Source organism: Ranitomeya imitator, chromosome 1 (genome assembly GCF_032444005.1).
Source record: "Ranitomeya imitator isolate aRanImi1 chromosome 1, aRanImi1.pri, whole genome shotgun sequence".
Taxonomy (NCBI): Eukaryota; Metazoa; Chordata; class Amphibia; order Anura; family Dendrobatidae; genus Ranitomeya; species Ranitomeya imitator.
Window position 1 is genome coordinate 1,218,238,421 of NC_091282.1, and position 23,677 is coordinate 1,218,262,097.

The 23,677-nt window shown below is 49.5% G+C and overlaps 1 protein-coding gene across 1 annotated transcript in view; it reads left to right on the forward strand.

The window, feature by feature from the left end:
- Window positions 1-972: 972 nt before the first annotated feature.
- LOC138657332 (PC-esterase domain-containing protein 1A-like) overlaps window positions 973-23,677 on the forward strand; it is a 121,217-nt gene continuing 98,512 nt past the window's right edge. Inside the window, exons 1-4 of the mRNA XM_069745066.1 lie at window positions 973-1,032; window positions 6,200-6,328; window positions 10,595-10,690; window positions 13,780-13,859. Of these exons, the coding sequence (XP_069601167.1) occupies window positions 10,618-10,690; window positions 13,780-13,859 (153 nt within the window). The 5' untranslated portion in view covers window positions 973-1,032; window positions 6,200-6,328; window positions 10,595-10,617. The remainder of the gene's footprint in view (window positions 1,033-6,199; window positions 6,329-10,594; window positions 10,691-13,779; window positions 13,860-23,677) is intronic.

Genomic DNA, 23,677 nt, shown 5'->3' on the forward strand with positions numbered 1-23,677 from the left:
ACGGCCGAGGTGAGGAGGCCGAGCCCGACCACCACTGAGCAAGACCCAGAAGTACAAGGTGCTCACTGCTCAGAGACACGGCCGAGGTGAGGAGGCTGAGCCCGACCACCACTGAGAAAGACACAGAAGTACAAGGTGTTCAGTGCTCAGAGACACAGCCGAGGTGAGGAGGCTGAGCCCGACCACCACTGAGCAAGACACAGAAGTACAAGGTGTTCAGTGCTCAGAGACACGGCCAAGGTGAGGAGGCTGAGCCCGACCACCACTGAGCAAGACACAGAAGTACAAGGCGCTCAGTGCTCAGAGACACGGCCGAGGTGAGGAGGCCGAGCCCGACCACCACTGAGCAAGACACAGAAGTACAAGGTGTTCAGTGCTCAGAGACACGGCCAAGGTGAGGAGGCTGAGCCCGACCACCACTGAGCAAGACACAGAAGTACAAGGTGTTCAGTGCTCAGAGACACGGCCGAGGTGAGGAGGCTGAGCCCGACCACCACTGAGCAAGACACAGAAGTACAAGGTGTTCAGTGCTCAGAGACACGGCCAAGGTGAGGAGGCTGAGCCCGACCACCACTGAGCAAGACCCAGAAGTACAAGGTGCTCAGTGCTCACTGCTGATATTTCTGCACAGTGTATAGTGTATATTGTCTTTCCTTCCTGCAGGGCTCTGCGGTTTTTCCCGGACACAGTGCACACCTTCCTTCTTTACCGCCTGGAATGCTGAGACTTTCCTTCCTTTCTCCGGGATCTGATGATGTTTGCAGCCATTACAATCAGTGTCTTCTCCTCTGATAATCAGACGGTTTGTGTTATTTCTACAAGGAATAAAGCGTCTTATTGTAATGAAGTGTCCCTGAGTCTCCTGAGTGCTGTGAGACCCCGGAGCGCCGGCTGTGAGGGGCTTCCGTCCGCCCCATTGCTCGGCCTGGTAATGACTGGCTGCCGCCGCCGGAGGTTTCACTTTCACTTCTCCCTTCTCGCAGAGATGTGGTGACCTCTTCAGGCTTCACTGTCAGGACTCCGGGGACCCCTGTAAGTGTCACCTGAGGGGCGTCATGTGCTGCACATTCACTCTGTAGCTTTATAGGGCCGGCTGTAGTCTGGTATCAGGTGATGCCGGCTGTAGTCAGGTATCAGGAGGTGCCGGCTGTAGTTTGGTATCAGGTGGTGCCGGCTGTAGTTCGGTATCAGGTGGTGCCGGCTGTAGTCAGGTATCAGGAGGTGCCGGCTGTAGTTTGGTATCAGGTGGTGCCGGCTGTAGTTCGGTATCAGGTGGTGCCGGCTGTAGTCTGGTATCAGGAGGTGCCGGCTGTAGTTTGGTATCAGGTGGTGCCGGCTGTAGTCAGGTATCAGGTGGTGCCGGCTGTAGTCTGGTATCAGGTGGTGTTAGCTGTAGTCTGGTATCAGGTGGTGCCGGCTGTAGTTCGGTATCAGGTGGTGCCGGCTGTAGTCTGGTATCAGGTGGTGCCGGCTGTAGTTTAGTATCAGGTGGTGCCGGCTGTAGTCTGGTATCAGGTGGTGTTAGCTGTAGTTTGGTATCAGGTGGTGCCGGCTGTAGTTCGGTATCAGGTGGTGCCGGCTGTAGTCTGGTATCAGGTGGTGCCGGCTGTAGTTCGGTATCAGGTGGTGCCGGCTGTAGTCTGGTATCAGGTGGTGTTAGCTGTAGTTTAGTATCAGGTGGTGCCGGCTGTAGTCTGGTATCAGGTGGTGTTAGCTGTAGTTTGGTATCAGGTGGTGCCGGCTGTAGTTCGGTATCAGGTGGTGCCGGCTGTAGTCTGGTATCAGGTGGTGCCGGCTGTAGTTCGGTATCAGGTGGTGCCGGCTGTAGTCTGGTATCAGGTGGTGTTAGCTGTAGTTTGGTATCAGGTGGTGCCGGCTGTAGTTCGGTATCAGGTGGTGCCGGCTGTAGTTTGGTATCAGGTGGTGCCGGCTGTAGTTCGGTATCAGGTGGTGCCGGCTGTAGTCTGGTATCAGGTGGTGCCTGCTGTAGTCTGGTATCAGGTGGTGCCGGCTGTAGTTTGGTATCAGGTCGTGCCGGCTGTAGTTCGGTATCAGGTGGTGCCGGCTATAGTTTGGTATCAGGTGGTGCCGGCTGTAGTTCGGTATCAGGTGGTGCCGGCTGTAGTCTGGTATCAGGTGGTGCCGGCTGTAGTACGGTATCAGGTGGTGGCGGCTGTAGTTTGGTATCAGGTGGTGCCGGCTGTAGTCTGGTATCAGGTGGTTCGGCTGTAGTTTGGTATCAGGTGGTGGCGGCTGTAGTTTGGTATCAGGTGGTGTCGGCTGTAGTCTGGTATCAGGTGGTGCCGGCTGTAGTCTGGTATCAGGTGGTGCCGGCTGTAGTCTGGTATCAGGTGGTGCCGGCTGTAGTCTGGTATCAGGTGGTGCCGGCTGTAGTCTGGTATCAGGTGGTGCCGGCTGTAGTTCGGTATCAGGTGGTGCCGGCTGTAGATTGGTATCAGGTGGTGCCGGCTGTAGTTTGGTATCAGGTGGTGCCGGCTGTAGTTTGGTATCAGGTGGTGCCGGCTGTAGTTCGGTATCAGGTGGTGCCGGCTGTAGTCTGGTATCAGGTGGTGCCTGCTGTAGTCTGGTATCAGGTGGTGCCGGCTGTAGTTTGGTATCAGGTCGTGCCGGCTGTAGTTCGGTATCAGGTGGTGCCAGCTGTAGTTTGGTATCAGGTGGTGCAGGCTGTAGTTTGGTATCAGGTGGTGTCGGCTGTAGTTCGGTATCAGGTGGTGTCGGCTGTAGTCTGGTATCAGGTGGTGCCGGCTGTAGTTTGGTATCAGGTGGTGCCGGCTTTACTGTAGTCTGGCATCAGGTGGTGCCGGCTGTAGTCTGGTATCAGGTGGTGCCGGCTGTAGTTTGGTATCAGGTGGTGCCGGCTTTACTGTAGTCTGGCATCAGGTGGTGCCGGCTGTAGTCTGGTATCAGGTGGTGTTAGCTGTAGTTTGGTATCAGGTGGTGCCGGCTGTAGTCTGGTATCAGGTAGTGCTGGCTGTAGTCTGGTATCAGGTGGTGCCGGCTGTAGTCTGGTATCAGGTGGTGCCGGCTGTAGTTTGGTATCAGGTCGTGCCGGCTGTAGTTCGGTATCAGGTGGTACCAGCTGTAGTTTGGTATCAGGTGGTGCAGGCTGTAGTTTGGTATCAGGTGGTGTCGGCTGTAGTTCGGTATCAGGTGGTGTCGGCTGTAGTCTGGTATCAGGTGGTGCCGGCTGTAGTTTGGTATCAGGTGGTGCCGGCTTTACTGTAGTCTGGCATCAGGTGGTGCCGGCTGTAGTCTGGCATCAGGTGGTGCCGGCTGTAGTTTGGTATCAGGTGGTGGTGACTGTAGTTTGGTATCAGGTGGTGCCGGCTGTAGTCTGGTATCAGGTGGTGGTGGCTGTAGTTTGGTATCAGGTGGTGCCGGCTGTAGTCTGGTATCAGGTCGTGCCGGCTGTAGTTCGGTATCAGGTGGTGCCGGCTGTAGTCTGGTATCAGGTCGTGCCGGCTGTAGTTCGGTATCAGGTGGTGTCGGCTGTAGTTTGGTATCAGGTGGTGCCGGCTGTAGTCTGGTATCAGGTGGTGCCGGCTGTAGTTTGGTATCAGGTGGTGCCGGCTGTAGTCTGGTATCAGGTGGTGTCGGCTGTAGGTTGGTATCAGGTGGTGCCGGCTGTAGTTTGGTATCAGGTGGTGCCGGCTGTAGTCTGGTATCAGGTGGTGTCGGCTGTAGGTTGGTATCAGGTAGTGCCGGCTGTAGTCTGGTATCAGGTGGTGCCGGCTGTAGTTTGGTATCAGGTGGTGCCGGCTGTAGTTCAGTATCAGTTGGTGCCGGCTGTACTGTAGTCTGGTATCAGGTGGTGCTGGCTGTACTGTAGTCTGGTATCGGGTGGTGCTGGCTGTACTGTAGTCTGGTATCAGGTAGTGCCGGCTGTAGTCTGGTATCAGGTGGTGTCGGCTGTAGTTCGGTATCAGGTGGTGCCGGCTGTAGTTCAGTATCAGTTGGTGCCGGCTGTACTGTAGTCTGGTATCAGGTGGTGCTGGCTGTACTGTAGTCTGGTATCAGGTGGTGCTGGCTGTAGTTTGGTATCAGGTGGTGCCGACTGTAGTTTGATATCAGGTGGTGCCGGCTGTAGTTCGCTATCAGATGGTACCAGCTGTAGTTTGGTATCAGGTGGTTCCGGCTGTAGTTTGTTGTCAGGTGGTGCCGGCTGTAGTTGGGTATCAGGTGGTGCCGGCTGTGGTTTGGTATCAGTTGGTGCCGGTTGTAGTTTGGTATCAGTTGGTGTCAGCCTGTCGCATGGTATCACGTGGTGTAGTGTGGTATCAAGCAGTGTTGGCCAGTAGCGTGGTATCACCGGTTGTCGGCCTGTAGTGTGGTATCATGCGGTGTCGGCCTGTAGTGTGGTATCAAGCAGTGTTGGCCAGTAGCGTGGTATCACCGGTTGTCGGCCTGTAGCATGGTATCAAGCAGTGTTGGCCTGTAGCGTGGTATCACACGGTGTCGGCCTGTAGCGTGATATCACACGATGTCTACCTGTCGGCTGGTATCACGCGGTGTTGGCCTGTAGCGTGGTTTCAAGCAGTGTTGGCCTGTAGCGTGATATCACACATTGTCTACCTGTCGGGTTGTATCACAGGGTGTCGGCCTGTAGCGTGGTATCGCGTGGTGTCGGCCTGTAGCGTGGTATCAAGCAGTGTTGGCCAGTAGCGTGGTATCACCGGTTGTCGGCCTGTAGCATAGTATCAAGCAGTGTTGGCCTGTAGCGTGGTATCACGTGGTGTCGGCCTGTAGCGTGATATCACGCGGTGTTGGCCTGTAGCGTGATATCACAGGCTGTCGGCCTGTAGCATGGTTTCAAGCAGTGTTGGCTTGTAGCGTGATATCACACATTGTCTACCTGTCGGGTGGTATCACTAGGTGTCGGCCTGTAGTGTGGTATCACGGGGTTTCGGGCCTGTAGCGTGGTATCATGCGGTGTCGGCCTGTAGCATTGTATCACGCTTTGTCGGCCTGTAGTGTGATATCACACATTGTCTACCTGTCTGGTGGTATCACGGGATGACGGCCTGTAGCGTGGTATCACGCATTGTCGGCCTGTAGCGTGGTATCACACGATGTTGGCCTGTAGCGTGATATCACACGTTGTCTACCTGTCGGGTGGTATCACGGGGTGTCGGCCTGTAGCGTGGTATCACGGCATGACAGCCTGTAGCGTGGTATCATGCAGTGTTGGCCTGTAGCGTGGTATCACGGGGTGTCGGTCTGTAGCGTGGTATCACGCAGTGTTGGTCTGTAGCGTGGTATCACGTGGTGTCGGTCTGTAGCGTGGTATCATGCAGTGTTGGCCTGTAGCCTGGTATCCTGTGGTGTCGGTCTATAGTGTGGTATCACGTAGTGTTGGCCTGTAGCCTGGTATCATGGGGTGTCGGTCTGTAGCGTGGTATCATGCAGTGTTGGCCTGTAGCCTGGTATCACGTGGTGTCGGTCAGTAGTGTGGTATCACGCAGTGTTGGCCTGTAGCCTGGTATCACGGGGTATCGGTCTGTAGCGTGGTATCACACAGTGTTGGCCTGTAGCGTGGCATCACGTGGTGCCGGTCTGTAGCGTGGTATCACGCAGTGTTGACCTGTAGCGTGTTGTCAGTCTGTAGCGTAGTATCATGCAGTGTTGGCCTGTAGCGTGGTCTCACGGGGTGTCGGTCTGTAGCGTGGTATCACGGGGTGTTGGCCTGTCGTTGTGGTATCACGCGGTGTTGTCCGTTGAATGGTATCATGTGGTGTCTGCCTGTCGCGTGGTATCATGCAGAGTCGGCCTGTAGCATGGTATCACGCTGTGTCGGCCTGTAGCGTGGTATCACGGCGTGTTGGCCTGTCGTGTGGTATCACGCGGTGTTGTCCATTGAATGGTATCACGTGGTGTCGGCCTGTCGCGTGGTATCACGCAGTCTGCCTGTAGCATGATGTCAGGTGGTGTCGGGCTGCTGACTGGTGAGGAGGATAAATACTAGTTGCCACCATGTGGCGGTGTGTGATCTGCAGGCCGCAGTGATCGTGTGCAGCGTTACTGGCGCCTTGTAGTGAGCTCCTGAATATCTCGCTGTCCGGATTCTCTGCACACGTGTTGTGCTGTCACCATGCAGCGACTGATGACCGTCAACCATTAATGATTAACCCATTATTGATCACTGTGTGACATATGCTTTGTGTTGATAATGTTCCCTCAGATCTCGTCTGTGCCGTGGAGTAAGACGTCTTTCTGCACCAGGTGGATTTTCTCCCATTTATCTTCTATGCCCAGAAAGCAGCGAGGTGCTGACGGAAGCACGGACCTTGGGATATTTAGCCCTAGACAGGTGAGCAGTTACTACATGGAGATTTAGAAGTTATTTTACCGCCAGTTGCTGTTGGTTGCCCACCTCAGGTGCCGTGCTGTTGGTTGCCCACCTCTGGTGCCGAGCTGTTGGTTTCAGCTTGCCTCCACCTCTGGTGCCATGCAGTTGTTGGGTTGAACAATTAATAAAATGTTCACTCTCTCGTTGCCTACTCCTGACCTAATGGGTATTGATCAGGTGCGCACTAAAGAAATAAACATATGACAACACACAGTCAGATGTAAATTCTCCTTGATCAATCTATGGCTCAGCTCCAAGGGGCTTTATTCAGTCAGGACACAAGCTTATATATCCCCTGTAAGGGGGGCTCGGTTAGCTTTAAAATGGGAGTGATCGGATGCATTCCATTGGTTAGTGGGTTGGGCAATGAGCAAGTCCATGGGCGGATCCATGAGGTCATCAGGGTGAGTTGGTCCATGAGGTCATCGAGGTGGGCGTCACTGTGGGTGGATCCATGAGGTCATCAGGGTGGGCGTCATCTTGGATATCAGCACATGGTCTGCTGATACAGGAAATGGCAGCCATATTTAGTGTCTCACTTTGATCTCAGAAAGCTTAAGTAAGGTTAAACAATACACGTTATGGGTTGCTTCTCTCAACCTCTTATGTCTTGAGGTTAATTAAGTATTTGATCTTATGGCTCTCCTCAACAGTCCCCCCTAAATACTTTATTAACCTTTTTTTTATCTTGATCCCACCGTGGTTCCCTAACCCACCGGTGTTAAGTGTCACTATGACATCAGAGGCTTCATGACAATACGGATGCTATAGACACCAGAGAATGTGTGACCAATCATGGATATATCAGGAGGTATCTCGGAGTGCGCTACCCGTGTCCTCGGGACTTTCCTACCTGCTGGATCTATTACTCTCCAATCTCCCATCTCCATGGTTACATAAAATACACATGTCACTCACCCTGATGTAACACATCCTATATCTGACCGTCTCGCCCGGGAGGGGGGAATTGGAGTTTTCACCAGTTTGAGACAAGTTTTCCCTTGTGGAAAACCTCCCTTTGTAGCTGGACTTTGACAAGCAGGTCAGATCCTACTCTGTCCCTAACTGTCTAACAAGTTTATAATGTGAGAGATGGATCCAGGAGATGCTCAGCAATCCTGACCGAAGTAGGAGTAGTCAGGAGCACTTGGTAGGGACCCTCAAATCTCGACTCCAGGGATGTCTTTCTGATGAACGTCTTTACCAGCATGTAGTCACCAGGTTGGAAATCATGGGTACCTTCACTGGAATCTGGACCTGGAATGGATGATAAAACTTGTACATGTGTTACTGACAGTTCCTTTAGTAAGGACAATTACATAATTTACAAGAGTATCGCTTCCTAAGGCTAGCTGTTGTGGAAAATATTGACCCAACCTTGGAGGCCCCCCCCCCAAAAAGAATCTTGTATGGTGTGAGTTTAGTGGGACCCCTTGGAGTGTTTCTGACTGAGTATAAGGCAACGGGCAAAATGTCTGTCCAAGTCTGACCTCCTAACTGGCTTTCAGTATTTTATTTTTCAAGGTGCCATTCAGTGTTTCTACTTTCCCACTGCTCTGTGGGTGATATGGAGTATGTAAACCCAAATCTGCTCCCACCAATGTCCATAGTTCCTTAGTCAGTGCTGCAGTGAACGCAGGTCCTTGGTCACTCTCAATTACCTCTGGGACCCCATATCTGCATACTACTTCAGTCATCAGTCTCTTAACAGTCACTCTGGCAGTCATGTTTGTTACTGGATAGGCTTCGGGCCATCCTGAGACCATGTCAGTCGCTACCAGTACATACTCATGCTTCCCTACTTTTGGCATTTGAATGTGATCAATCTGAATCCTCCGAAAGGGATAGAGTGGTTTAGCCAATGTTTCTGAGTAACTTTCTGGGGCAGTGCTGGATTGCATGTTGCACACACAAGGCAGGACTTGCAATATTTTTGGGTGACAGTAGAGATCCCAGGTGCCATATAAGTCTTCCAAATCAGGTCATTCATCTGATTCGTGCCTCTGTGGGTGATACCGTGTGCCCATTCTGTCACCGAGGGGTACAGATTATGGGGTAGACAGACCTTTTTGTTCACCCTCCAGAATCCATCTTCATTTTTTTTTTAGCTCCTCCTTCTTGCCATGACTTCTTTTCATCATCCGATGTCTTGTCTTGATGTAGATGGATAATCCTTATAAGAGAGCCTTTAGTCCCTTCTTCAGTGTCTTGTGACACGTACACCGCTGCTTTCTCTTTCCCAAATGGATCCGCAGCATAGGTTTTTGCTTTTTTGTCAGCAAAGAAGTTCCCCCTTGCTTGTGGAGAATCCAATCTCCCATGAGCTTTGATCTCGATCACTGCAACCTCTGAAGGTAGATCTAGAGCGGCCACAAGTTCTTGTATGGTAGTGGTAAATTGACAGTAGAAAGTGTCGGTGCCGGGGACGATCCAGGTAGGAGGATAACTGGATTCACGACAGGAGTGATAGGTCGGTGCCCCATTTGAAACCACTGAGACAGGAAACATGGGTAAAGCCTGTTCACTTCCCGAAGGAATATAGTATTGGCTGTTAGTGGTCATTACTGGGTAACAAGGATTTAGTGATGTGGTGTGTAGCCTTAGTCTAAGATGTTCACCACCAGGAGCAGCACATTTCTCATCCACAAAATGGCTGCAGTCAGAATTACATTTGCCATCCACAAAATGGCCGCCGTCATAATTAACACATTTGCCATCCACAAAATGGCCGCTATTAGAATTAACACATTTAAGCTAAACCAAAAAAGGGGAAAATATTAAGTACATTGCAGAACAATAATAATTATGACAGGCGTTCCTCAGCAGGAATTGCTCTGTGGAGCTGGGTGTCCTGCCTCCAGATGGCTCCTTGTACACGGGCCAGCAATTCCATAAAGCTGTCTTGAGACATCCTCATGTACTCTAAATATTTCTCTGGGTTTTCACGTAGCTCAGTGAATAAGGAGTGGTAGGCTCCACGGCTCTGTCGTAGGTCAAGAATCGGGTGCTGCCAAAAGCGCCAATGCCGTCTTCTCTGCTGTTCTCTTTTGCGTTCTTGCTCACAAGCAAATGCAAAGGAAAGAAACAAGTTGACATCCAAATCCAGATTCCGATAGAAATTCTCCATGTAAGGATCCATCCCGACACAGGATACAGGAGCAAAATTTGAGGATTTTATCTGTACAAGGGTTTATATAGAGAAATCCCATGAGCCACGCCCATTTGGCATGGCTTGTTTCTAGGAAATTCTTGAAGCAATGTTTTCTTTCAAACGCATGCGCATAAAAAATGCGAACACATGCAAAAACGCATGCAAACGGTGCGTTTATTATCCGTCATGCATAAGTTGTTGCGGAAAAAAAACGCAGTGTTACGCTTTTGCATGCGTTTTGCATTGCAGTTGCGGTTGTGGATGAGACGCTGCAGACTCAACCGCAAATGTGAACCTAGCCTTAGACAGCACCAGCTGCCTTAAATCAGACAATCCAAGACCTGAACTGGAGGTCGGTGAGCAGGCGATCCCACCCAGCTCTTTCAGCTGCTCGTAAAACCTGGACGCATAATCCGGGTCCATTAAAACACCTCTTAGCACTAAGTTTGCTGGAGCCTGCTTCTCCAAGTCCTACATCACCAAGGCTTGGCACCTCGGGAACACATACCTCCCAGTCACGAGCTGTCCATCTGTCACATTACACTTGTTACAGAGGCATATCCCACTTATTTAGTTCATAATTGTTGACCTTCAAGGCATCTTCCAGAAGTCAAGAGAAGGGGTGATGAGGTTAACCCGCATTGTTTGATTGTTTAATCAATTTGAGTTGTTTTTCCGTCACTGTTTTGCAAGTCAACAAGCCATTGGACCCACACAATGGTCATTCAACATATTAAGCAGACATCTATTGTTCAATGACCCTGCATCCCTGTCTAGCAAAGTTAGCAGACAATAAGCTATAGGAGCTGATATAAGACAACATCAGCCATTCATAAATATCAAATATCAGTGTTTAAGACTCCTATGACAACAGTGTATGGTTCTTGACCAACTGAAGAACAAACGCATAAATTCAAAAGTCATCGTGTAGATAACAGACTATGCCTCCTGGATTACTGAATTGATGTCTGGATAATTAAGATTAAATGCTGTGTCGTCACACTCATCATACTGGGCTGTGTGGGGAGTTGTACCATGTGCTGCTGTCAGTGACGGCCTGGTCTCTTCTCTTGCAGGGTCTGAATGTCGGAAGGCAGTTATGGGGGGCTTCCGCTCTGTTAATGTCCGCCAGTTACTGCACAATAAGTTTGTCGTTGTGCTCGGAGACTCCAGTAAGTGACAAAATCCTACATGTACTGTGTGTATATATACTGTATCTGTATCCCTCTCATCTGCAGAGCATTTTTCCCCCATTGGTCAGGTCAGAGCCGTCTGCTCATGGTGATGATGGTTCCGGTCTCGTGTCTGAGCAGTTTTCACCCCAGTAGTCAGGCCAGAGCCGGCTGCTTGTGGTGATGATGGCTCCGAGCTCGTGTCTGAGCAGTTCTCCCCCCCAGTCGTCAGGTCAGAGCCAGCTGCTCATGGTGATGATGGCTCTGGTCTCGTGTCTGAGCAGTTCTCTCCCCACTAGTCTAGCAAAAGCCGGCTGCTCGTGGCGATGATGGCTCCAGACTCGTGTCTGAGCAGTTCCCCTGTTGTGAATTCTGTTGTCGGGCTCCTTCCTGTGGTCATGAATGGTACTTTGGCTGATTCTGTCCATGGACTTCCTCTGGTGGGTGTTTCTGAGTTTCCTTCCACAGGTGACGAGGTTAATTCGTTAGCTGCTGCTCTATTTAACTCCACTTAGATCTTTGCTCCAGGCCACCTGTCAATGTTCCAGTATTGGTCTAGTTCACTCCTGGATCGTTCTTGTGACCTGTCTTCCCATCAGAAGCTAAGTTCCAGCTTGTATTTCTTTGGTTTGCTATTTTTCTGTCCAGCTTGCTATTTAATTTGTTGTCTTGCTTGCTGGAAGCTCTGGGACGCAGAGGGAACGCCTCCGCACCGTGAGTCGGTGCGGAGGGTCTTTTTGCGCCCTCTGCGTGGTCTTTTTGTAGGTTTTTGTGCTGACCGCAAAGTAACCTTTCCTATCCTCGGTCTGTTCAGTAAGTCGGGCCTCACTTTGCTAAATCTTTTTCATCTCTGTGTTTGTATTTTCATCTTTACTCACAGTCATTATATGTGGGGGGCTGCCTTTTCCTTTGGGGAATTTCTCTGAGGCAAGGTAGGCTTTATTTTTCTATCTTCAGGGCTAGCTAGTTTCTTAGGCTGTGCCGAGTTGCATAGGGAGCGTTAGACGCAATCCACGGCTATTTCTAGTGTGATTGATAGGTTTAGGGATTGCGGTCAGCAGAGTTCCCACGTCCCAGAGCTCGTCCTTATTATCAGTAACTATCAGGTCATTCCGTGTGCTCTTAACCACCAGGTCCATTATTGTCCTGACCACCAGGTCATAACATTCCCCCCCCCCCAGTTGTGAGGCCAGAGCCAACTGCTCATGGTGATGATGGCTGCGGGCTTGTGTCTGAGCAGTTCTCACCCCAGTAGTCAGGTCAGAGCCAGCTACTCGTGGTACTGAAGGCTCCGGGCTCACCCTAGTAGTCAGGCCAGAACTGGCTGCCTGTGGTGATGATGGTTCCGGACTCGTGTCTGAGCAGTTCTCCCCCAGTAGTCAGGTCAAATCCGGCTGCTCGTGCTGATGATATTTCCAGACTCGTGTCTGAGCAGTTCTCCCCCAGTAGTCAGGTCTGAGTTGGCTGCTCGTAGTGTTGATGGCTCCGGATTCGTGTCTGACCAGTTCTCACCCCAGTAGTCAGGTCAGAGCCGGCTTCTCGTGGCGATGATAGCTCCGGGCTCGTGTCTGAGCAGTTGTCCCCCCCAGTTGTCAGGCCAGAGTCGGCTGCTCGTGGTGATGAAGGCTCCGGGCTCGTGTCTGAGCAGTTCTCACCTCAGTAGTCAGGCCAGAACCGGCTGCCCGTGGTGATGATGACTCCAGGTTCGTGTCTGAGCAGTTCTCACCCCAGTATTCAGGTCAGAACCGGCTGCTCGTGGTGATGATAGTTCCGTACTCGTGTCTGAGCAGTTCTCCCCCAGTAGTCAGGTCAAACCCGGCTGCTCATGCTGATGATAGTTCCAGACTCGTGTCTGAGCAGTTCTCCCCCAGTAGTCAGGTCAGAGCTGGCTGCTCGTGGTGATGATGGCTCCGGATTCGTGTCTGAGCAGTTCTCACCCCAGTAGTGAGGTCAGAGCCGGCTGCTCGTGGTGATGATGGCTCCTGGCTCGCGTCTGAGCAGTTCTCCCCAGTAGTCAGGTCAGAGCTGGCTGCTCATGGTGTTGATGACTCCGGGTTCGTGTCTGAGCAGTTCTCACCCTAGTAGTCAGGTCAGAGCCGGCTGCTCGTGGTGATGATGACTCCGGATTCGTGTCTGAGTAGTTCTCACCCCAGTAGTCAGGTCAGAGCTGGCTGCTCGTGGTGATGATGGCTCCGGATTCGTGTCTGAGCAGTTCTCACCCCAGTAGTGAGGTCAGAGCCGGCTGCTCGTGGTGATGATGGTTCTGGACTCGTGTCTGAGCAGTTCTCCCCCAGTAGTCAGGTCAGAGCTGGCTGCTCGTGGTGATGATGGCTCCTGGCTCGCGTCTGAGCAGTTCTCCCCAGTAGTCAGGTCAGAGCTGGCTGCTCATGGTGTTGATGACTCCGGGTTCGTGTCTGAGCAGTTCTCACCCTAGTAGTCAGGTCAGAGCCGGCTGCTCGTGGTGATGATGGTTCTGGACTCGAGTCTCAGCATTTCTCCCCCAGTAGTCAGGTCAGAGCTGACTGCTCATGGTGATGATGAGTTCAGGTTCGTGTCTGAGCAGTTCTCACCCTAGTAGTCAGGTCAGAGCTGGCTGCTCGTGGTGATGATGACTCCGGGTTCGTGTCTGAGCAGTTCTCACCCCAGTAGTCAGGTCAGAGCCGGCTGCTCATGGTGATGATGGTTCTGGACTCGAGTCTCAGCATTTCTCCCCCAGTAGTCAGGTCAGAGTCGGCTGCTCGTGGTGATGATGGTTCTGGACTCGAGTCTCAGCATTTCTCCCCCAGTAGTCAGGTCAGAGCTGACTGCTCGTGGTGATGATGAGTTCAGGTTCGTGTCTGAGCAGTTCCCACCCCAGTAGTCAGGTCAGAGCTGGCTTCTCGTGGTGATGATGACTCCGGGTTCGTGTCTGAGCAGTTCTCACTCCAGTAGTCAGGTCAAAGCTGGCTGCTCGTGGTGGTGATGGTTCCAGACTCGTGTCTGAGCAGTTCTCCCGCCCAGTAGTCCCAGTAGTCGGGTCAGACCCTGCAGCTCGTGGTGATAATGGCTTTTGATTCATGTCTAAGGAGTGTAACGCTTTTGTCTTTCAGTCCAGAGATCGGTGTATAAAGATCTCGTGAAGTTTCTGCAGGGAGACGAGTTTCTATCTGAAATGCAGCTGAGAGACAAGGTTTGTGTGATAAAATGGATTCAATTACCATGATTATTAAGGTTTTTGAGATTTGAGTTTCCTTAATTACCGGCAGACCCCTGTGTTGGTACACTGGGGTCATTGGATGCTCTTGTCCGCTGGCCCAAAACTTCATGGATCAGGGTAAAAGAAAAGCACCAAATGCCGCGCTTCTTTTACCGTGGGTGTAGTACTACTCAGACAACACAGGGTGAGGGTAAAGCAGTGTGACAATACTTTATTTAACCACAAAAGAGGCAAATAACACATAGAACAGTCCCAGCAAATTACCCCAAGATGGTGCACATTACAGAGTCTCACCCTTTTGCTGACTCGCCGGGAGAAGAGCAGCTGTGACCTCAGAGCTTCCATCCAGGGTCGACTACCCCACCTGTGGCACGCACACAGAGAAGAGGTAAAGACAAGCTTAGGAAGATGACAGTACATTGAGGAACAAGGCCAGATGACCGGAGGGTCACAACTAGAGATGAGCAAATTTGTTCGGAAAATGACCGCCAAACATAAATTCGGCATGAATATGGCACATTCGGATTCGAATGCTCATGCTTCATGATCGGTAACATGAGCATTTTTCTTAAAATCGGAAAAAGTCGGTAAAATGCGCTAAAACTGCGGGAAAATAATTGCGTTGCCACTAAACTATTTTAAAGTAGATAAAAAGCCGGCAATTCAGCAGCCACGTACAGTAAAATAACAACAGGAGCCGACAGGATAGGACAGACAGATTACATACAGTATATACACATAGAATAGATAGATATGCAGTTTGACCTGTGGAAGCGCTGCTGTTAGCGTGAAACAGCCGTTGTCAATCCCTGCACACCTCCTTCTCATCTACACACCCCCGAGCCGTGAAGATGTTGTTTTAACATGTTTCAATAAAGGACTTAGACCACTCGGGACTGGTGAGTGCTGCCGCATTGTTTTCTTTGCTTCAGTGCTTGTTTCATTTTATTTTTTTCATGCGAGCACCCCCGTTATGCTCTCAGGCTCTCCGTTGCACCACACACGGGCTACGGCCGGCTCCAGGTTACACAGCTGTGCGGCTCTACTTTTTTCTTTTGTTCATATATATATGGAGATGTCTGCGATATATACAATTAGTGCAATGTGTGTGCATGTACATGTATTTAATTATTAAAAGATGAATTTTCTGAAAAAAAATGGCGTGGGCTCCAGCTTAATTTTCTTAATCAGCAGAGGGAAAGCCGATGACTGGAGGCAGATGTTTATAGCCTGGGAAGGGGGTAAAACCCATGTAGCTTCCAAGGCTATTAATATCAGGTCTCAGCTGTATACTTACCCTTTACTGGCTATTGAAATGGGAGACCGCCAAAAAATGACTTAGGGTCCCCCTATAATTAATAACCTTCAAAGGCTAGGCAGACAGCTGCGGGCTGATAATAATAGCCTAGGAAGGGGCAATAGATACTGTCCCCCCAGGCTAAAAACATCAGCACTCAGCCACCCCTGAAAAGGCGCATCTCTAAGATGTGCCAATTCTCGCACTTAACCTCGCTCTTCCCACTTGCCCTATAGCAGTGGCAAGTGGGGTGATAGTTGGGGGGGGGGTTGGTGTCATCTTTGTATTGCCAGGTGACATCAATCCCTGAGGTTAGTAATGGAGAGGCGTCAATAAGATGCCCCCATTATTAACTCCATAGTCATATTGTATAAAAACACAGACACCCAGAAAAAAAGTTATGTAATTGAAAGAAAGACACAGACTCCTTTAATAAATCTTAATTAAACCATACTTACTGCATCGCCCATTCCACTGACGCGATTGTCTACTGCAAGGGAATTAAAATAAAAAACAACAATATTCCTCACCTTTCACAAAGAAGATCCATATTATTATTATTTATTATTATAGCGCCATTTATTCCATGGCGCTTTACATGTGAGGAGGGGTATACATAATAAAAACAGGTACAATAATCTTGAACAATACAAGTCACAACTGGTACAGGAGGAGAGAGAACCCTGCCCGCGAGGGCTCACAATCTACAAGGGATGGGTGAGGATACAGTAGGTGAGGATAGAGCTGGTCGTGCAGCGGTTTGGTCGATCGGTGGTTACTGCAAGTTGTAGGCTTGCCGGAAGAGGTAGGTCTTCAGGTACTTTTTGAAGGTTTCGAAGGTAGACGAGAGTCTGATGTGTTGTGGTAGAAAGTTCCAGAGTAGGGGTGATACGTGAGAGAAATCTTGTATACGACTGTGGGAAGAGGAGATAAGAGGGGAGTAGAGAAGGAGGTCTTGTGAGGATCGGAGGTTGCGTGCAGGAAAGTACCAGGAGACGAGGTCACAGATGTATGGAGGGGACAGGTTGTGGATGGCTTTGTGTTATGAACTGGTGGTTTAGGAGCAACATGGGACGAGCTCTGAAGGAGGTGGTACCTGTAGTGACCGCAGTCCCTAAGCTCAACACAACACTAGAAGTAGCCGTGGGATGCTCCTGTCACTCCCTAGGCACCTCGTCACAGCCTGAGAACTAACTACCCCTAAAGATAGAAACAGGAAAACTATCTTGCCTCAGAGAAAATCCCCAAAGGATAGATTAGCCCCCCACAAATAATGACTGTGAGTGGAGAGGGAAAAGACATACACAGAATGAAACCAGGATGTAGCACAGGAGGCCAGTCTAGCTTGATAGATAGGACAGGATAGAATACTGTGCGGTCAGTATTAGAAACTACAAAAAATCCACACAGAGTTTACAAAAATCTCCACACCTGACTAAAGGTGTGGAGGGTAAATGTGCTTCCCAGAGGTTCCAGCTTAACTGAATTAATCCATACTGACAAGCTGGACAAAACATAGAAAGCACAGAACGAATAAGTCCACAACCTGTGGACAGAAAAGAGCAAAGCAAGGACTTAACTTTGCTAAACTGGTCAGGATAACAGGGAAATCCAAGAGAGATGTGAATCCAACCAGAAGCCATTGACAAGTGGCACTGGCTGAAGGGAAGAGCCAGGCATAAATAGCCGAGCAGAAAGACAATCAGTGGAAGCAGCTGCAGACTGCTAAATCCAAGGAGCAGCCATACCACTTAAAACCACCGGAGGGAGCCCAAGAGCAGAACTCACAAAAGTGCCACTTACAACCACCGGAGGGAGCCCAAGAGCGGAATTCACAACAATACCCCCCCCTTGAGGAGGGGTCACCGAACCCTCACCAGAGCCCCCAGGCCGATCAGGACGAGCCAAGTGAAAAGCACGAACCAAATCGGCGGCATGGACATCGGAGGCAACAACCCAAGAATTATCCTCCTAGCCATAACCCTTCCACTTGACAAGATACTGAAGCCTCCGCCTCGAAAAACGAGAATCCAAAATTTTCTCAACCTCATATTCCAACTCTCCCTCAACCAACACCGGGGCAGGAGGATCAACCGAGGGAACAACGGGCACCACATATCTCCGCAACAAAGATCTATGGAAAACATTATGAATGGCAAAAGAGGCTGGAAGAGCCAAACGAAAAGACACCGGATTGATAATTTCAGAAATCTTATAAGGACCAATAAACCGAGGCTTAAACTTAGGGGAAGAAACCTTCATAGGAACATGACGAGAAGACAACCAAACCAAATCCCCTACACGAAGCCGGGGACCAACACACCGACGGAGGTTAGCAAAACGTTGAGCCCTTTCCTGAGACAACGTCAAATTGTCCACCACATGAGTCCAAATCTGCTGCAGCCTGTCCACCACAGAATCCACACCAGGACAATCAGAAGGCTCAACCTGCCCCGAAGAAAAACGAGGATGAAAACCAAAATTACAAAAGAAAGGTGAAACCAAAGTAGCCGAACTAGCCCGATTATTAAGGGCAAACTCGGCCAACGGCAAGAAAGCCACCCAATCATCCTGATCAGCAGACACAAAGCATCTCAAATAGGTTTCCAAGGTCTGATTAGTTCGCTCAGTTTGGCCATTAGTCTGAGGATGAAACGCCGAAGAAAAAGACAAATCAATGCCCATCCTAGCACAAAAGGCCCGCCAAAACCTAGAGACAAACTGAGAACCTCTGTCAGACACAATATTCTCCGGAATGCCATGCAAACGAACCACATGCTGAAAAAGCAATGGAACCAAATCTGAGGAGGAAGGCAACTTAGGCAAAGGTACCAGATGGACCATTTTAGAGAACCGGTCACAAACAACCCAGATAACAGACATCTTCTGGGAAACAGGAAGATCCGAAATAAAATCCATGGAAATATGCGTCCAGGGCCTCTCAGGGACCGGCAAAGGCAAAAGCAACCCACTAGCGCGGGAACAGCAAGGCTTGGCTCGGGCGCAAGTCCCACAGGACTGCACAAAAGCACGCACATCGCGCAACAAGGAAGGCCACCAAAAGGACCTAGCAACCAAATCTCTGGTACCAAAAATCCCAGGATGACCAGCCAACACTGAACAATGAACCCCAGAAATTACCTTACTTGTCCATCTATCAGGAACAAACAGCTTCCCCACTGGACAGCGGTCAGGCCTATCAGCCTGAAATTCCCGTAGCACCCACTGCAAATCAGGGGAGATGGCAGAAAGAATCACCCCTTCCTTAAGAATGCCAACCGGCTCAAGGACTCCAGGAGAATCAGGCAAAAAACTCCTAGAGAGGGCATCAGCCTTAACATTCTTAGATCCTGGAAGATACGAGACCACAAAATCAAAACGGGAGAAAAACAGGGACCATCGAGCCTGTCTAGGGTTCAGCCGCTTGGCCGACTCGAGGTAAATCAGATTCTTATGATCAGTCAAGACCACAACGCGGTGCTTAGCTCCCTCAAGCCAATGTCGCCACTCCTCAAACGCCCACTTCATAGCCAACAACTCCCGATTGCCGACATCATAATTGCGTTCTGCAGGCGAAAACTTTCTGGAAAAAAAAGCACACGGTTTCATCAAAGAACCATCAGAATCCCTCTGAGACAAAACGGCCCCTGCCCCAATCTCAGAAGCGTCAACCTCAACCTGAAAAGGAAGAGAAATATCCGGCTGACGCAACACAGGGGCAGAAGTAAATCGGCGTTTAAGCTCCCGAAAGGCCTCAACAGCCGCAGAGGACCAATTCGTCACATCAGCGCCTTTCTTCGTCAAATCAGTAAGGGGCTTAACCACACTGGAAAAGTTGGCAATGAAACGGCGATAGAAATTAGCAAAGCCCAAAAATTTTTGAAGGCTCTTCACAGATGTGGGTTGAATCCAGTCATGAATAGCTTGGACCTTAACAGGATCCATTTCCATAGACGAGGGAGAAAAAATAAAACCCAAAAAAGAGACCTTCTGAACTCCGAATAGGCACTTAGACCCCTTCACAAATAAAGCATTATCACGAAGGATCTGGAATACCATCCTGACCTGCTTCACATGAGACTCCCAATCATCGGAAAAATTCAAAATATCATCCAAATATACAACCATGAATTTATCAAGATAATTGCGGAAAATATCATGCATGAAAGATTGGCACACAGATGGAGCATTAGAGAGCCCGAATGGCATCACGAGGTATTCAAAATGGCCTTCGGGCGTATTAAATGCAGTTTTCCATTCGTCACCCTGTTTAATACGAACAAGATTATATGCCCCTCGGAGGTCAATCTTAGTAAACCAACTAGCCCCCTTAATCTGAGCAAACAAATCAGAAAGCAAAGGCAAGGGGTATTGGAATTTGACCGTGATCTTATTAAGAAGACGATAATCTATACAGGGTCTCAAGGAGCCATCCTTCTTAGCAACAAAAAAGAAACCCGCTCCCAATGGTGACGAAGACGGCCGAATATGCCCTTTCTCCAAAGATTCCTTAACATAGCTCCGCATGATGGCATGCTCTGGCACAGACAGATTGAAAAGTCGGCCCTTAGGGAACTTACAACCTGGAATCAAGTTAATAGCACAATCACCGTCCCTATGTGGAGGAAGGGAACTGGACTTGGGCTCATCAAATACATCCTGGAAATCCGACAAAAACACAGGGACCTCAGAAGAGGGGGAAGAGGAAATTGACATCAAAGGAACGTCACTATGTACCCCTTGACAACCCCAACTAGTCACAGACATAGTTTTCCAATCCAGCACCGGATTATGTTCCTGTAACCAAGGAAAACCCAGTACAACAACATCATGCAGGTTATGCAACACCAGAAAACAGCAATCTTCCTGATGTGCTGGAGCCATGTACATGGTCATCTGCGTCCAGTACTGAGGTTTATCCTTGGCCAATGGTGTAGCATCAATGCCCCTCAAAGGAATAGGGCTCTGCAAAGGCTGCAAGGAAAAACCACAGCGCCTGGCGAATTCCAAGTCCATTAAGTTCAGGGCAACGCCTGAATCCACAAACGCCATGACAGAAAAGGACGACAATGAGCAAATCAGGGTCACAGATAAAAGAAATTTAGGCTGTACAGTACTGATGGTAACAGACCTAGCGACCCTCCTAGTACGCTTAGGGCAATCAGAAATAACATGAGCAGAATCACCACAGTAAAAACACAGCCTATTCTGACGTCTGAATTCCTGCTGTTCTGTTCTAGTCAAAATCCTATCACATTGCATAGGCTCAAAACTCTGCTCAGAGGACACTGCCATATGGTGCACAGCTTTGCGCTCGCGCAGACGCCGATCAATCTGAATGGCTAGAGACATAGATTCGCTCAAACCAGTAGGCGTAGGGAAGCCCACCATAACATCTTTAAGGGCTTCAGAAAGACCTTTTCTGAAAATATCAGCCAGAGCATCCTCATTCCATTTAGTGAGCACAGACCATTTCCTAAATTTCTGGCAATATAATTCTTCCGCTTCCTGACCTTGACACAGGGCCAACAGGGTTTTTTCTGCATGATCCACAGAATTAGGTTCGTCATACAATAATCCGAGCGCTTGAAAAAATGCGTCTACATTCAGCAATGCCGGATCCCCTGATTCAAGGGAGAATGCCCAGTCCTGAGGGTCACCACGCAGCAAGGATATGATGATTTTAACTTGCTGAATGGGATCATCAGAAGAACGGGGTTTCAAAGCAAAAAACAATTTGCAGTTATTTTTAAAGTTCAAAAACTTGGATCTGTCCCCAAAAACAAATCAGGAGTAGGAATTCTAGGCTCCAAAGCCGGAGTCTGGACAACATAATCTTGGATACTCTGTACTCTTGCAGCAAGTTGATCCACACGAGAAAATAAACCCTGAACATCCATGCCAGAGCATAAATCCTGAACCACACAGAGATCAAGAGGAAAAAAAAGACAAAATAGAGCACAGAAAAAAAAATGGCTCAGAATTTTTTTTTTCTTCTTTTGAGATGCATTTAATTCATTTTTGGCCACTTGTACTGTTATAAACTGGTGGTTTAGGAGCAACATGGGACGAGCTCTGAAGGAGGTGGTACCTGTACTGACCGCAGTCCCTAAGCTCAACACAACACTAGAAGTAGCCGTGGCATGCTCCTGTCACTCCCTAGGCACCTCATCACAGCCTGAGAACTAACTACCCCTAAAGATAGAAACAGGAAAACTATCTTGCCTCATAGAAAATCCCCAAAGGATAGATAGCCCCCCACAAATAATGACTGTGAGTGGAGAGGGAAAAGACATACACAGAATGAAACCAGGATGTAGCACAGGAGGCCAGTCTAGCTTGATAGATAGGACAGGATAGAATACTGTGCGGTCAGTTTAAAAACTACAAAAAATCCACACAGAGTTTACAAAAATCTCCACACCTGACTAAAGGTGTGGAGGGTAAATCTGCTTCCCAGAGCTTCCAGCTTAACTGAATTAATCCATACTGACGAGCTGGACAAAACATAGAAAGCACAGAACGAATAAGTCCACAACCTGTGGACAGAAAAGAGCAAGCAAGGACTTAACTTTGCTGAACTGGTCTGGATAACAGGGAAATCCAAGAGAGATGTGAATCCAACCAGGAACCATTGACAAGTGGCACTGGCTGAAGGGAAGAGCCAGGCATAAATAGCCGAGCAGAAAGACAATCAGTGGAAGCAGCTGCAGACTGCTAAATCCAAGGAGCAGCCATACCACTTAAAACCACCGGAGGGAGCCCAAGAGCAGAACTCACAAAAGTGCCACTTACAACCACCGGAGGGAGCCCAAGAGCGGAATTCACAACAGCTTTGTATGTCATGGTTAGGCTTTTGTACTGGAGTCTCTGGGTAATGGGGAGCCAGTGAAGGGATTGACAGAGGGGAGAGGCTGGAGAATAGCGGGGGAACAGGTGGATTAGTCGGGCAGCAGTGTTTAGAATAGATTGGAGGGGTGCGAGAGTGTTAGAGGGGAGGCCACAGAGCAGGAGGTTGCAGTAGTCGAGGCGGGAGATGATGAGGGCATGGACTAGGGTTTTTGCAGATTCTTGATTTAGGAATGTACGGATCTGTGAAATATTTTTGAGTTGAAGGCGGCAGAAAGTGGAAAGGGCTTGGATATGCGGTTTGAAGGAGAGTTCAGTGTCAAGGATTACCCCGAGACAGCGAGCTTGTGGGACTGGGAAGAGTGGGCAGCCGTTTACTGTAATGGATAGGTTCGTTGGGGGGTTACGTGAGATGGGGGAAAGACAATGAATTCTGTTTTGTCCATGTTAAGTTTTAGGAATCTAGCGGAGAAGAAAGATGAAATAACGGATAGACATTGAGGGATTCTGGTTAGTAGGGTGGTGATATTTGGTCCACAGATGTAGATCTGTGTGTCATCAGCATGGAGATGATACTGGAAACCGGGAGATTCTATGAGCTGTCCCAGGCCAAAGGTGTAAATGGAGAAGAGCACTGGCCCAAGGACTGAACCTTGTGAGACAGATAGGGGGCGAGGTGAGGAGGTGGTGTGTGAGTGGGAGACGCTGAATGTCCGGTCTGTTAGGTATGATGAGATCCAGGATAGGGCCAAGTCTGTGATGCCAAGGGATGAGAGGGTCTGTAATAATATGGAATGGTCCACTGTGTCAAAGGCAGAGTACCGGTCCAGGAGGAGGAGGATAGAGAAGTGTCGCTTGCTCTTGGCGGTTAATAGGTCATTGGTGACCTTAGTTAGGGCAGTTTCAGTGGAGTGGTGTGACCGGAAGCCTGATTGTAAGCGTTCGAAAAGGGAGCAGGAAGATAGATGGGAGGACAGTTCAAGATGGACGTGTTGTTCCAGTAGTTTTGAGGCATAGAGGAGAAGTGATATAGGGCGATAGCTAGATACAGAGGATGGGTCAAGAGAGGGCTTTTTGAGGATAGGTGTGATTGAGGCATGTTTAAAGCTTGAGGGGAAAACACCAGTTGTGAGTGATAGGTTGGGATGAAGACTGTGGCGAGGTTTGCGATGAAGTGGGAAGGGATCGGGTCAAGCGCACAGGTGGTGAGATGCGATCTTGAGAGTAGAGTGGAGAGTCGATCTTCTGGTCCACTGTGTCAAAGGCAGAGTACCGGTCCAGGAGGAGGAGGATAGAGAAGTGTCGCTTGCTCTTGGCGGTTAATAGGTCATTGGTGACCTTAGTTAGGGCAGTTTCAGTGGAGTGGTGTGACCGGAACCCTGATTGTAAGCGTTCGAAAAGGGAGCAGGAAGATAGATGGGAGGACAGTTCAAGATGGACGTGTTGTTCCAGTAGTTTTGAGGCATAGAGGAGAAGTGATATAGGGCGATAGCTAGATACAGAGGATGGGTCAAGAGAGGGCTTTTTGAGGATAGGTGTGATTGAGGCATGTTTAAAGCTTGAGGGGAAAACACCAGTTGTTAGTGATAGGTTGAAGAGATGGGTTAGGGTTGGGATAAAGACTGTGGCGAGGTTTGGGATGAAG